The sequence below is a fragment of the Glycine soja genome, chromosome 9 (genome assembly GCF_004193775.1).
Source record: "Glycine soja cultivar W05 chromosome 9, ASM419377v2, whole genome shotgun sequence".
Lineage (NCBI taxonomy): Eukaryota > Viridiplantae > Streptophyta > Magnoliopsida > Fabales > Fabaceae > Glycine > Glycine soja.
The window spans coordinates 6,249,610-6,264,852 of record NC_041010.1 but is presented as its reverse complement, the minus strand read 5'-3'; the positions used below and the strand labels follow the sequence as shown (position 1 = coordinate 6,264,852).

The 15,243-nt window shown below is 33.6% G+C and overlaps 1 protein-coding gene across 1 annotated transcript; it reads right to left on the bottom strand.

Annotated features, from left to right (window-relative positions):
* Positions 1 to 8,296: 8,296 nt before the first annotated feature.
* LOC114368005 (casein kinase 1-like protein 1) lies at positions 8,297 to 14,609 on the bottom strand. Its single transcript, XM_028325316.1, has 14 exons — positions 14,079 to 14,609; positions 13,905 to 13,945; positions 12,486 to 12,555; positions 12,207 to 12,355; positions 11,928 to 12,023; positions 11,774 to 11,844; positions 10,590 to 10,651; positions 10,414 to 10,477; positions 10,247 to 10,331; positions 10,036 to 10,162; positions 9,816 to 9,898; positions 9,655 to 9,718; positions 9,023 to 9,165; positions 8,297 to 8,923 (listed from the first exon to the last, which is right to left on the bottom strand). The coding sequence occupies exons 1-14, from the start codon at positions 14,152 to 14,154 to the stop codon at positions 8,723 to 8,725; spliced, it is 1,332 nt and encodes a 443-aa protein (XP_028181117.1). The 5' UTR covers positions 14,155 to 14,609; the 3' UTR covers positions 8,297 to 8,722.
* Between the last annotated feature and the right edge of the window lie 634 nt (positions 14,610 to 15,243).

Genomic DNA, 15,243 nt, shown 5'->3' with positions numbered 1-15,243 from the left:
CCTATCTCAAATCGGTATCATGAAAATTAAAAGATGAGTAAGATTAATGTCAAGTGAATATTTATTAAAGAATAAAATTAAAAGTCTAATCTTAAAGTCATGATTTTTTTACATATTATACTTGTATTATAATAATAATCATAAAATAAGGATAAAAATATTAAATGCGAAGAATTCAAATTACATTTACATATCTTCATTTTCTATATAAAGAAAAAGCCACCTTGCCTTATGCGACATTATGGAAAAACACTCGAGAGAGGGGGAGAGAATGAAGGCAAAAATACCAAATGGGATTCCTTTTACAAATTATTTACCTAAATGGGTATGTTTTATATTAGGATATATTTGATTTTTATATTTGTTTTTATCTTTTCATTCTGTTACAACAGCAGAATATTTTTTTTTGTTATTCTGTATTTCATCCTTTGCCAACTGTATTGATAAGGGCAAGGCAGCTACTATAAATGCTCCCTTTTGTACTCAGCTTTGATTAAGCAGTGGAAATATGAAATACACCATTATGTTTTAACTTTTGTATTCAGCTTTCTCTTTAAGATGGTATCCAGAGCCATTTGGTCCAGCGATAAACCCTAATTTTGTTTTTAAGCCCATCTCTTCTTTTCATCTATGGCTACCTCAAATCCTTCATCTTCTGTGCCTCAATCTTTTCCTAACTTAATTGCTGAGAAACTTGATGACTCTAATTATCTACACTGGAAATAGCAAATTGAACATGTCATCAAATCCCACAAGCTTCAACGATTTGTCGTTAATCCTTCAATTCGTCAGCGTTATCTCACTGATGAAGATCGTGTTGCGAACAAAGTGAATCTCGCATATGAGGCTTGGGAAGTCCAAGACCAAACGCTCCTCACATGGCTTCAATCAACATTGTCGAAGTCCGTTCTCTCTCGAGTCATTGGCTCGCTTCACTCGTATCAAGTCTGGGATAAAATTCATGAGTACTTTCATATGCAGACGAAGGCATGTGCCCATCAACTTCACACTGACCTTCGCTCCACCACCCTTGACGGCAAGACAATGCGTGAGTTCTTATCCCAAATCAAAAATATTGTTCATGAACTCGCAAGTGTCGGCAATCCGGTACCTCATGACGAACACGTCGATGCCATTCTTGAAGGCCTACCACAGGATTATGCCCCAGTGATCTCTGTTATTGAAAGCAAGTTTGAGACTCCTCCGGTCTCTGAAGTTGAGGCTCTCCTTTTTGCACATGAACTCGAGCCAACTGATTTCGTAAACACTCATTTGCCCCCTCTGTCAATTACTCTCAAGGGTATGTGTTTTCTAACTCAAATGATTCTAGTACTCGCAATAACTCTAGTGGTGTATATGGCCACGATGGTGGAGGCCGTGGCAACAACAGTGGTCGTCGTGGCGGCGGTCATGGAAGGGGCCGTGGAGGATGCTTTGCGAACTTCCAATGCCAAATTTGCTTGAAATATGGTCACACTGCTAACATTTGTTTTTACAGGGCTGATTCAAATTATCACCCTCATGAGTCGCTTGTGCTCTATGATCCCCATACTCTACAATCTGTGCAAATTAATCCTTCGCAACCCACCAACAGAACTTCCAACACTTGGGTGAATCCCAATTTGCCAAACTCCCGACAGGATATCAATGTCACTTCAGCTACTCCCAGTGCCATGCTTGCAAATGTCTCTTCTACAGGTGCTGCCCATTTTGCATGGATCCCTGACTCAGGTGCATCACTTCACGTCACCGGTGAGCCACAGAACATCCATCAGCTAGGTCACTTTGAGGGTCCAGACCAAATTTTCATTGGAAACAGTCAAGGTTTGCATATTAATGGTTCTGGTTCTTCTTCCTTTTTGTCTCCCATTAACTCACATGTTTGTTTTAGGCTAAATGACTTACTTCATGTTCCATCTATTACAAAAAATTTGTTAAGTGAGAGTAAATTTGCTAAGGACAATTCTATTTTCTTTGAGTTTCACCCACATCATTGTCTTGTCAAATCTCAGGAGACTCATGAAACTTTGCTTCAAGGTGTTGTTGGTGTTGATGGTCTATATTCCTTTCCCAACCTAAAGCTTCAAGAGTCATCTATGTTGCTGTCCTCTGCAGCCACACCATCTTCAAATTCTGTAGCTTTGTCGTCTAGCTCTAGGGTTGTTTTTAATTCTGGTGATGTAAATAAATTTTCAAAGGTTTCTTTGACCCCTAGTTCTCACACTCTGTGGCATACTAGGCTGGGTCATCCTAATGCTCATGTTCTTAAACTTTCTCTTAATCATTGTAATATTGCTCCATCCAATAAAAATGTCTCTGAGTTTTGTTCTTCTTGTTGTGTAGGAAAGTCACACCAACTCCCTTCATCTAGTTCTCAAACTATATACTCTACTCCATTGGAATTAATTTTTACTGATTTGTGGGGACCCTCTCATATTACCTCCAACTCTGGTTATGCTTACTATGTTTCCTTTATTGATGCTTATTCTAAATTTACATGGATATATCCTTTGAAATCAAAATCTGAGACACTTTTTGTTTTTCAACAATTCAAGACTATAGGTGGAACTTCAACTAAACCACAAAATAAAAAATGTCCAATCTGACTGGGGGGAGAAAACAGGCCTTTCACTACATTTTTGTCTAATCATGGCATCACTCATAGGTTGATTTGCCCCCACACACACCATCAAAATGGTGTGGTTGAAAGAAAGCATAGACACATTGTTGAACTTGGTCTTACACTCCTTCATCATGCTTCCCTGTCTCTTACCTTTTGGGACTTTGCTTTCACTACTGCAGTATATCTCATTAATAGACTACCTACTGCAGTATGATAATATTATTTTTTATTTGTGATTTTTATAGTTTTTGTTTCATTATATTAGTATTTTTCAAAATATATTGGATATATTTTTATTGTCGCATTTAATGAAATTATTATTGTTAATATTTATTTATATGAATGACTTAAATTTATGTGTTTTTTTATATAAATTTAATGGTGTTAATGTTTTTAATTATTTGAGTATTTATGGATATCGTTTTTGTTATATTAAAACATATGTTACCAAACGGGGTGTATCCTGCACATAATTAATTATCCGCATCAGTAAAATTTGCATAAAAAATAACATATGTTATATATGAAATAATATATGTTAGATAAGAAATGTTACCTAATTTTTTTAACATTTCTTTTTGTTTCCCATTCTTAAACTTGTGATTAAAATTGCTTACAATGTGGCGCACGCAATACACATGATACACATGAGGAGGTTGCCACCCAAGTGCTTCATTCGCAACAGTTGACTTTATACTTGCATGACCCAAGTGTGCCAAAAACCATGACCACGCTGTTAATGTTTCTCCCTCAACCACAGCGAATGCAAGCGGAAGAACATGACTATTTCCATCTTGTGTTGTTGCAATTAACAGCATCCTGCGATACTTCCCATACAAGAATGTACGATCAACTTGTATGATTGGTTTGCAATATTTAAAAGCCTCTTTGCATTGACCAAAGGTCCAAAAGACTCGATGGAACTGCCGGTGTTCACGACTGACAGTATTCCCAATAATAAAATCATCATCACAATTTGATAATACGATCTTGGCGAATGATTTTGCATGTGTTTCAGCCATGACGGAAGAGCGACATAAGACTCATCCCAGTCGCCATATTCAATTGTTATTGTCTTTTGCTTCGCCTTCCACGCTTTCTTGTAAGAAATGTTATAATTAAACATTCCATTGATCTTCTCTTGAATCAAAGAAATCTTGAGCGACAGATCTTCTTTGATCATCCCTATAATAATAAGTACGAAAAATTATTGTACACCAACAAACACAAAAAAAAGGATAAATAAGAATGAAAATTTATAATCATACCTAGTACACAAGTGACAATCAAATCAGAATCCAATTTATCATGGTCTTGAGTTATACTCATATTCAAGCAATTGTGTGGTCCTCCCCATTGCATAACTTTCCATGTATAAGTTTTTTTAGATAAAATTGCCCTTATATAAAAAGGGCATGGGATGTCAACACTTCTATTTCCACAACAGACGACATATTTCTACGATTTAGATTCAACAACTTTGAAACTTTGATGCACTTTCATTACATATTGTTGTAATGCATTTTTTACTGCGCTTTTGGTATCAAATTTCATACCAACATATAATTCTTGACCCATATTAAATTTGATCCCATATCTAAACCGCAAATATCTTCTTGGTCAGGATGACTCCAATTAATATTACTATAGTGAGAAGCAGAATCCCAAAATGGAGTCTGACTTCTACCTACAAAAATAATATAACAAAAATTTAAAATTCAAGGGTAGCGAATTATTTAAATATTATAATATTTATTTATATATAACAATAAATATACCTTCTCCCGATTGCACAACTGTAAGTGGTTCGATCAAACGGGCAGCTTCATCATCTGTGTCAGATATTTCATCAATATCCTCATCCTCATCTATGAGTCCTCAACGTATGAATTAGATATTAAATAATCATCATCATCAAAATCTTCTTCTGAATTTGTTCCAACTCTTGAACTACCTGATTCATTGTGAGACATATTATTTCTGCATGATAACAATGAATTTGTGAAATTAATTGCAGAAGCACCCGCAACATCAACTTCAACACATAATTCTATGACAAACATTTCTTGTTGTTGTTCAAAACTTTCAGTCATTGTTTCAACATCTTCATCGTCACAAATTTGCAGCGCAATATATTTACCTGCAACTAAATCTACAAGTGATAGTAGATATACTTTCATGTTTTTGTAATTTTACCTTGTCGTGTATCCTTTTTTTAAAACTCTCAAAACTAATACCACGCTTTATTTGAATAGCTTTTTTAGGACCTTCAAATGTGATACCATCATCAGTTTCGTAGATCTTACCATTTAAATAGACGAGTGTAATAATTGAACTCATTTTTCAAAAATATACCAACAATAAATAATTAATGTCGTCAACAAACAATAATATAAAAAATATATTAACATAACATAAATTATTAACCTAAAATAAATTAACATCAACAAATTACTCAAAATAAATTAAATTAATGTGAAAACAAATTACTACTTCGCACACTCATGATGCAAAACAATCGGCATTTATTTTTAACGTCTATGTAAATTTTGGCTATTAAAAAAATATACCAACAACATCAATAATTATGAGCTTAACTAATAATAATAATAATAATGTGGTGGACATAAAAATTACTACAATAAATAATTATTGTCATCAACAAACAAATATAACATATATAAACACAACATAATTATAACCAAATATTAAATTATTAAGTTACAAAAAATTACTATTTATCACACAAAAAATATAAACAAAATTACTATTTCATTTTATCACCCGTGTCAATTTGTTTATGCACCTACAAAATATAATCATTATCATCATCAACAGAATAAATATTAAATAATGCTATAATATATCGAAGATAAAAACATTTACTAGTTTTGAGCAAAATTTCTAACCGGTATAAAGCACTTCAACAATGATACATACAACAGCAAGGAGTGAGACTCAGCTGAACGTAAACCACTTCAATGATTTCGTAGTGCAAATGGAACGAAGGAGGAGGAGGGGTTTTATAGGGAAGCGTGGAAGGAAGTGTCTGGCAGACCAGCATGGCTGGTCGTGCCTGGCAGGCCAACACGTCTAGTCGCGCCTAGCAGACCAGCACGTCTGGTTGCGCCTGACAGGCCAGCACTTCCTAACTCTGTCCCACCTCCCCTGCCACCTAGTCACGTCATGCCATGTGTCGCCATTTCGGGGATCACGCCCAACGAAGAAGCACATTGTATTAAAAAAATAGACCCACAAAGTAAATAATTTCATAACAAACCCATTTAAGTAAATAATTTGTAAAAGAAACCCTAATTGGTATTTTTGACAAAGAATGAAAGTTAGACTGCAAAAGAAATATTAACATCAAATGGCATACCTTTTACTTAGAGCATCCGTAAACGAGTCTTCCAAGATTTGTTTCCTCAACAATATTTACCACAATGGCAAATCTTCTTCATATCACTTCTAGAAACTAAACTCGTGAAACAACTTCATTCGTTATTGTGGGTTAATGACTCAATGCAAATGAGTAGCTTAAGACTCGACATCTACATCAATTACGGAGGCAGGAAAGATGAGGCTAGAAGAATAACAAGATGTACAGAGGAAAAAATAGAGATGAAGGAAGACGGACAAAGATGATTGAATTTAGGTTTCTCGTTGGGAGAAAAATCCAATAAAAAATCATCCCACTTTAAAATGTTATCCTTTTGTCTTTTGACATGAAGCGTAGGTTCTATCGCATCACTTAATGTATCATGTCATAATTTCATTATTAGTTTTTTTATATAAACTAAAAGTCACGAATGAAAATGGTTGATGTTTTTTAATGTCATACACTAATGTCTTAAAACAATCAACAATAAACAAGGATAGCAATTGAACTTCAATGAGTATCCCTAAAAGTACTCATATTATGAGTCTAGGTCTAGACATAGGTATTTTACTTGCATAAACTAATAGGGATGAGTGTGGATACTTTTGACATATTAAATTAGTTTAAATATTTTTAAATATATTAAATTTAAAATAAAATAGAGTTAAACTTATAGTCTTCATAATTTATACTACTAAGTTTATGAATTAGTTATTTCATTAGTTTATTATGTAAAATGAATTAAATTATTTTATTTGTTATGAATATTAATGCATATAATGTTTTGTAATTAACTACTTTATTATATTATATTTGAATTTAGGTAAATATTTTATGTTGTGTTTTACCATAAAGTTATAAAATAGTACTTATGCTCAATGCTATAAAATTCATATTAGTAATTAACAAGGCAAAGATGTTTAGTTAACTAATCTCTAGTAGAACCAATAAGTCGTTAATTAAAGTAATATAAAGTATAATTACATAAATAATTAAAGATGTGTGACCTAGTGATTGCTTTGCAACAAGCCTAAATTGAGTGCATCATTCTTAGAATGATTTCACCCATTTCAAGTCGATTTGATGATGTCAAAATTAAATCATTTGCACATCCAATCCAATTGTAAAACAGAACCATCTACGAGCTCATGTTTCAGACAAACCAACATGTGAAAATTTGCTAATAATGTTGATTTAACTAAAACACATATAACAACAAATAGGATGTGACATAATTGGTAGATAATCTTCTCTGTTAAGCATATGGTTAATGGACACGTTTCGTGCATATGAAAAAACTTTATTAGAAGAGGTCAACCTCTTAAATAATTCTCAGTATCTCAAGAAATTAATTTCTGACTTTCTACCGAATAATACTTAAATTCTCTAAAAAAAAACATATATGACAATTTCAAATATGAATATCTCATAAAATATATAAATGGACAGTAAAATTATCAACAATTTGGATTAATTTGGAGAGGGAAATTTTTGTATAACATAATAAAGTCTAGTAATATAATGTCATATCCAAACTCAAGCACATTGTAACATTGTTGATTGTCGACTTCTCGACGGCTTACACACTACGATACTTCCTACGGTAATACTTTACTTAATTCCTTGTGGGTCAAAACTCTCCGGTGATCAAAATCTTTCGTAGGTAACATTTTTTGAAACATCAACAACCAATTTTGACACCGCTCGACTGATCTCAGGATCAATGATTGTCCCTACAAATTAACATGATATTTTTCGGTGTACTTTATACTTGCATGCTTTCCAAAAAATTAGTTAGAAGATCACTCATCACATAACTACTTCAAGTCAAGCACGTTTAACTATAGAGTTCTTAAGTAATAAATTACCAAAAAAAATAAATACATCTTATTGATATAAGTAATATATATTAATTTTTTTAAGTCATTCTCAATTATATTTTTTCATATCTACACAATCTTTGAATTCCTATCATTCCAATGTGATTCATCCACAGTTTTACAAACATAGCACGCTAAGGATAAAAGTAACTTCCCACTTAACATTTTGGGAAGTAAAAAGAAAAAACCGCGTGTTTCCTACCGTTTTCATCCGAGGTAATAATCAACAAATGAAGTCTAGCAAGACATGAGAGAAGCTAATTTCATTCACAAGATCTATTAGGATTTAAGAGCAAATACCATGGTCTTAACTAGGGGTGGGCAAAATAGATAGCACGCTCAAGAATTTCACAGGGTAGAAACATTTCAAGAACCTTGAATATTCCTAAATACCGCAGTAATCTCCGGTTCACATCTTGGAAACTTTAGTCTTATCCAAATTTTTATAGATTTTTGCTGGTGTTTGATAGTTTTGAACAATGTGGTCGACATGACACTTTAAACATCTGGAAAATCAATAATAACTCACAGGAAAAGGTTACAAAATTTAGGGTTCCCGCCAGAAGACAAGAGCCAGTGTAAACCTGAGCTATAAAGCAAGAACAAATCAACAAACCCTGATTTAGCTCAGGTTCTTTCAGCTTACCCGCTTGATCAGTATGAACACGAGGGTTAAACAACACAAGCCCAGATTTCTGAGTTCATATCAACATCCCTTCACAACTCACCTTAGTAACACATGCAACTATTGTAGTGTCCGGCATCTAAAATTTGTATTTACAACATGAAAAGGTGAGGAATTAATAATGTGCCTTCTCATCATTTTCTAATTGCAAACCCTCAAATGCCCTTGACTGCAGTTTCATAGCTCTTGACATGAGAAGCATTTCTTACAGATGATGTTTTGGGCGCTGTTCCAGGGTTAGTTTCAGTAGTACGAGTACGAAGATCCAAATCAGAACCAACAAATGCATCACGACTACTAGAAACAGCAGCTCGTCTTGATCCACTTGACTGGCCCAAGACATTGGGCCTCGATAACTGCATGATTTGACACACGTTAGACTCATAATGAGGAGTTAAGAATGATCTGATTTTTAAAAAGAACCCCAAAGAAACCGTGCAATCCAAACAACTTACCATGGCTTCCTTATTAAGGGCAGCATCCGTGGTGACTGGATTTTTCTGCTTTGAAATGTTTACAGAGTTTGGGATGGGCCCTGTCATTCTTCGCCTTGTGGAATCCCCTGAAACCAGACCAGGAGGTCGCCCTTCTTCCTCTCCTGTAAGGGGTAAAAAATTGGCGACAGAAAGCTCAAGATATGTTAACAAGTTGCTGAAAAATAAAGACAACATTAGAGCAACAACAACCAATGTGAGGCAGCAAAAAGTAATTATTTTTACAGAAAGAATTAAATAAAATTGGTTTCTGTAGAGGGAGACCAAAAAGGACGTTGGAGGAAATCATCAAGTGAGATCTCAAACTTGATAACATTTCTGAAACTTTGGTTTCTAACTATGCCAAATGACGTCATGTGATCCATGTAGCAGGCCTCACCTAGCGGGACAAGGCTTTATTGTTGTAATGAATTAAATAAAATTAGATTTGAAATTTTAAATTTTAAAAATGATAGAAAAGGTTAGATCACACCAAGAACAGCAAGCTAGACAGCATGGATTAGACTTGAATATACTAAAGAAAGCAAAAACTTCAATATAACACTGCCAAATTTCAATGCCATGAAGAAATATACAGACAATAAAGAAATTACCTGTCTGTCTATCAGCATTAGTCACAGCTGGTGGCAATGCTGAACTAGTTCCAACATTAGGACCCTAAAATACAAGCATCTTGCCATCTCAGAATTCTATCCATGGCTGAAGTGAAAGATCCCAAAGGAAAAAGTAATCAAGAGTAAAGAAAACTGCTTACAATGGCACGTGCTGGAGGAGCAGCTAGCTGTGATTGCTGATACTTCAAGATTGTCCAATCAAACACATAATCAAACTGGAATCCTGTCCACATGTCAATTTATTGATAAAATACACATGATCTTTCATAAATTGAAAAGCAAATCATAAAAGAGTATATACACAATAAACTCAAGGCCAGAGACAAAAGTGATGCACTCTATGCGAGATTAGTTTCACACCTTCACGAATAAACAGGTCACGAAATATTCTTTTGAGGTAAGCATAATCTGGCCTATCATCAAACCTTAATGAGCGGCAGTAATGGAAGTATGATGCAAATTCTGTTGGATAACCTCGACACAAGGCCTGGAATAATCAACAAGTTATCAGTATAATTCAAGAAATAGTGCAAAATATGGATTCAAGGAGGCCAATAATAACAGTACCCACCTCAATTGAGGTAGAAACCTTTTTTTCACTAATTCTCTCATACTTTTGTTTCTTTGTTCCAGCTTTAAGTCCTTGCCAAGGGAGACTACGTATAAAATGAATATCAGATCAAAGGCACTCAGCACGGTACTTGATGATAACAATGCAAGGTAGACAGCAATAATCACCTTCCTCTCAAGAAATACATCAAGACATAACCAAGAGACTCCAAATCATCTCTCCGACTTTGCTCTGTGCATTGATCATAAAAAGGACCAAGCAATGTGTATCTGTTAGATGACATAACTTTGCTTTTTGCCACACATTAATCAATGCCAGGTAAGAATCATACAGCCATACATACCAATGCCAAGGTGGGTATTCATACTCGCATATCTAGCAGTCCCAGTTAAATTCTTATTTTCCCTGCAGTTTAATGATCAAATAGAATATATGTCACACTTACAAATTAAAGTAATATTAAAACAGCACTAGCCAAGTCTGGGGCAGGCTACATAGACCATAAAATGAGGCAGACATATGAATGCGACATCACGAACAAGAATAATAACCTTATCCTATAAATCACAAAACTAGGATGATATGGCAATGCAAAAAAGCATTCTACACATAATCAAATTTAATATCTCACCACCTACTAATCAGGTGAATACATTTCTTCTGAATAGAAAACTAAACAATGGCATCGGTGCAAAATTAAAACTTGTCTGCAAATTATAAATAATGCAGGAAGAAGGGCATATCATATATATATAAACCAAGCTTTGGAACTTGACAGATTCTGCATCAAAAGGAAGAAGGATAAATTTATAGGCATAGTGGATAACCTAGCACAACATAGCTGATTTTAGGATGTCTTGTTACAATAATCAAAGCATCTTCCTACTAAGTGAGGTGCGCTATATGGATCAAATGATGTTGTGTTTTATCCACAACCAATTCTTCAAAATTCATAGAGAACATTTGATTCTAGATCTTTTATAGAAGTTTCACCAAAAGTCTTTCTTGGTCTACCTCAACCACTTATTATTGGGCCAACCTCCAAATGATCAACTTATTAGGGCTTCTAATTTTATTGGTCTTCTTATCACATGTCCAGACCATCTTAGGCAGCAATTCTACCATTTTTTTTTCAGTAAATGCCACTCCAGTTTTCCCTTTAATTGAGAAATTATTAGGTGGTCCAAGACCACCACGCCATCCATGGTCCCGACCAATAATCATGTGACACGTAGATAACTTAATATTTTAAATTGATTAAGATCCCTTAAATTAATGGATAACACAATTTGCTAGCGCATACATATAATTATGCTCTGACGAAATCATATGAAAACACCCTCCCTTAATGAAGATGACGATGAACAGTAATATAGCATTGACAACATGTAACAACATGAGAAGTAACAAGAACAACCACCCTAAACATGAAAAGTTACAATTACAACTTCAAAAGTCATATCAATTCAATTAGGTAACAAGGTCCAACAAAAGGGATAACCTAGATTAGTATCTGAATCATTGTACCTGTAAGGAATGTGTTGATGGGTTGAACTATCTCTATATTTCTTCGCCAGACCAAAATCAATACAGTAAACCTACATGTAGATTCAAATGGATAAATACATGATACATTAACATACAATACATCAAAGGCTTACAAGTAAACAGGGTCAGCCACCTGGTTTGCCCGCCTTCGCAAGCCCATGAGAAAATTATCTGGTTTGATATCCCGATGTAAAAACGATTTAGAATGAACAAACTCAACACGGTTGATCTGACCAAAAAACAAAATACAAGTAGTTACTATTAGTTTATTAGTTAGCCAAGTAGTTATTTCTAATCAGTTGCATAAACAAGACCTAGAGGACCTATACGAGTAATTAATTAATAGTATCATTTGAATGAAATAGTTCATAGGAATTTTCTCTCCTTCACTCAAAAGATGAGGAAGACCTACCATTTGATCAGCAAGCATGAGAACTGTCTTTAGTGAGAGCTTTCTACTGCAGAAGTTAAATAGATCTTCAAGACTAGGTCCAAGTAGATCCATTACTAGAACATTGTAATCCCCCTCCACTCCAAACCATCTAACATCTGGAATTCCAGCTGCCAATACCAGATTTGTGTTAGAATCATTTATAAATTATAAATAATATCAATTACTAAAAGCAGGGCCTGTTGCAAAAAGTGCAAATAAAAGAAAGACAAAAAAAATTAATATGAGAAGAGGCATTACTTCCTCCCTGGAGAACTCTGTACAACTTGGACTCATATAGCAACTGAGGATGTTTTGTCTTGACATTTTCCTAATATAAACAAGCAGAAAACAGCAAAGAACAGGAACAAGAGAAGGAGAAAAAAGAATAAGAAAATCAGCTTTGGAACACAAAGACATCCAGAATCTAGTAATTATCTAAGAAAAACAAAGTTCAAAATGACCAAACAATATACGCTCATTCTAGACAAAGTAGATGCTACAAAACTAACAATTGAGGGAAAAAATATAACAACTTCCTACATAAGAAAAAAAAAGCAAGATAAAGAAGGCTTAATTTGTACATAATTATGATTATGATTATGGTCTTCAACATTGAGCAAAAGAGACATTTATAAACCTCTTTAGAATTTAGTCTCTGCTAAAAGAAAATTATTTCTTGATGACCGTTGGATACAAAATTTCCTTGCAGTTAACAGCAGTACCTAAGGAATGTTTCAAACTGTAACCAACCCCCCTATCCCAAATCTTTGGACCATCAAATCTATTCTATCAAATTGAACTATTTCATTGATCTTGCAAAAGTAAGCTAGAAAGATCAAGTAATATGCATTTTGCTATCGTGAAGCAGTTACATCATCACATTCATAATCATTTTACGGATAACTAAGGAAACAATTCACTATGGAATGAATAAAATCTGTCAGAGTAGAGTCATGCATGTCATAGAAGGTACTGAGCAATGCTGGGCATGAAAATCCCATCATATTTAAAAGAAGTAATAATAATAATTAAAATGATCTACAATCTGAACCAGTCAATAATTAAAAAATAAATCCATTTCTTATTCGAAAAAATAACTTTATGCATAAAGACACGTGCTTATGAGTTTTGACAGTCATCAACATGTTAGGAACAGTGCACCAGTTAAAGCATCTTCATTCCTATTCCTATAAAATTTACACTAGTCCACCTAAAAAAGAACTGAACTTAAGATTCCAACCAGCTCTGAAATGTTACAACGTTTCCAATCTTCTGCATAACAGCAAAATTCTCGCTCACACACCATAAAGATTGATGACTAAACAGTGAAAAATGTCTCTCATTAGAACCCTTTATGCGTCCACCTTGTCCCCTCCCACAAAAAAGTAAACAACAATAAGCTAAGTGAATGAAGACACATCACAGACACCCACAATAGAAGCACACGACACAAACCCCAATCAATGACATTAAGAACACCAGGGCAAAATCCAACATGAACCCAATTTTAACAGCCCCTTGCAGAAACTGACTTCACATGAGAATGTTTCATATAACTCGTGGCTACAAAAAGTGACAACTTGTTCTCTCATTCAGACTTTATAAATAACAAAAGCATTCTAATTCTAATTCTAATTTCTAATATAATACAAAACCCAATTGGTTAAAAGCACTTACAAGCTTAATTGCAACCTCTTCATTGGTTTGATTATTAGTACCTGCACAATAAATAAATAAACGTTAATCACCATCACCATCATCCTCAACAACAACAACACATAGAAATTACAAAAAAACCGTTGAGAAATCAAAAGAATAATAATTATAACAACAGAAGGAAAACAAATCAACCTAAATAGATCTCTCCAAACGATCCGCTACCGATCTTACGGCCAAGCCGAAACTTATTCCCAATACGAGGTTCCATTAAAAAAAACAAAATTAGAAAAAAAAAAAAGAGAATTATTTTTTTGAAACCCTAAGCTAATCCCAACGCCGAATTCCGACCATTTAATGCCAAAATTTCAACAAACCAAGAAGAAGCTGCGTTCATATCGATCGGATTCAAAAAACACAAAAAAAAAAAAAGGAAAAGGAAAATGCAGCTCCGATGGAACAAAATAAATAAATAAAGAATATAAAAAGGAGGATGAATTATTTTAGGCAACGATGGTTAGAGAGAAAATGGAGATGTTGTTGTGGTATTTCTCTCTCATGATTGTGATTATGATTATCAGATTATGGTTTGGATTTGATGAAGTGGAAGCAGGAATATTCTTGTAACCGTCGGTTATTTTGGTGTGTTGAAGGATACAAGTACGACCGGACACACCGCGAAGCTTTCGCCGAGTTGTCACTCTTCACTCGGCTCCACATCACGTGACTTTCATCTAACATGTCATGAGAGTATCGTAACCCACAAACTCATCTGCGTTTCTCTTTTATTTTTTTAAAATTATTTTATATTTTTCTATAATATTTTTTTTTATTTTAAACAATTCAATTAAATTTTTATTTCAATCAAGTAACTCATAATTTTTTAAAAATAAATCTCACAAGAAATCTATTTTTTATATTTTATTATTCATATGTTTTTTAAGTTAATATATTTAAATGATAATTATTAAATAATAAATAAATATATAATCCATTTTAATTAAATAAAATTTAAGTTTCAAAAATTAAAATACATAATGCCAATTAAAATTAATAATAACGACTTTTAAAATACATAAACAAACATAAATAACTTATCATTAAAATAGAGTTCAATTTTCGGTATTCTTGCATCCAAAACGCTCTCATATATATTCTACTAAGTATGCTTGAAAATGACAATGTATCTTCTTTTGAAAAGTATGTGTTTTTCTTTCTAAATATCCTCTAAAAGTTTCATGATGTCCATTAAAAACTTCAAATGTTGAGACATCATTACTTGGACCATTGTATGAACAATCAAAATTGACATCATTTTCTTCTTGTTCATCTTTGACAATCATATTATGCATGTATCCAT

Coding starts and splice junctions, on each gene's coding strand:
- LOC114368005 (XM_028325316.1), bottom strand. CDS start 14,154: ATGGAACCTCGTATTGGGAATAAGTTTCGGCTTGGCCGTAAGATCGGT. Junction 10,163..10,246: donor AGGTTTCTACCTCAATTGAG/GTGGGTACTGTT, acceptor TGATTATTCCAG/GCCTTGTGTCGAGGTTATCC. Junction 9,899..10,035: donor TGACCTGTTTATTCGTGAAG/GTGTGAAACTAA, acceptor ACATGTGGACAG/GATTCCAGTTTGATTATGTG.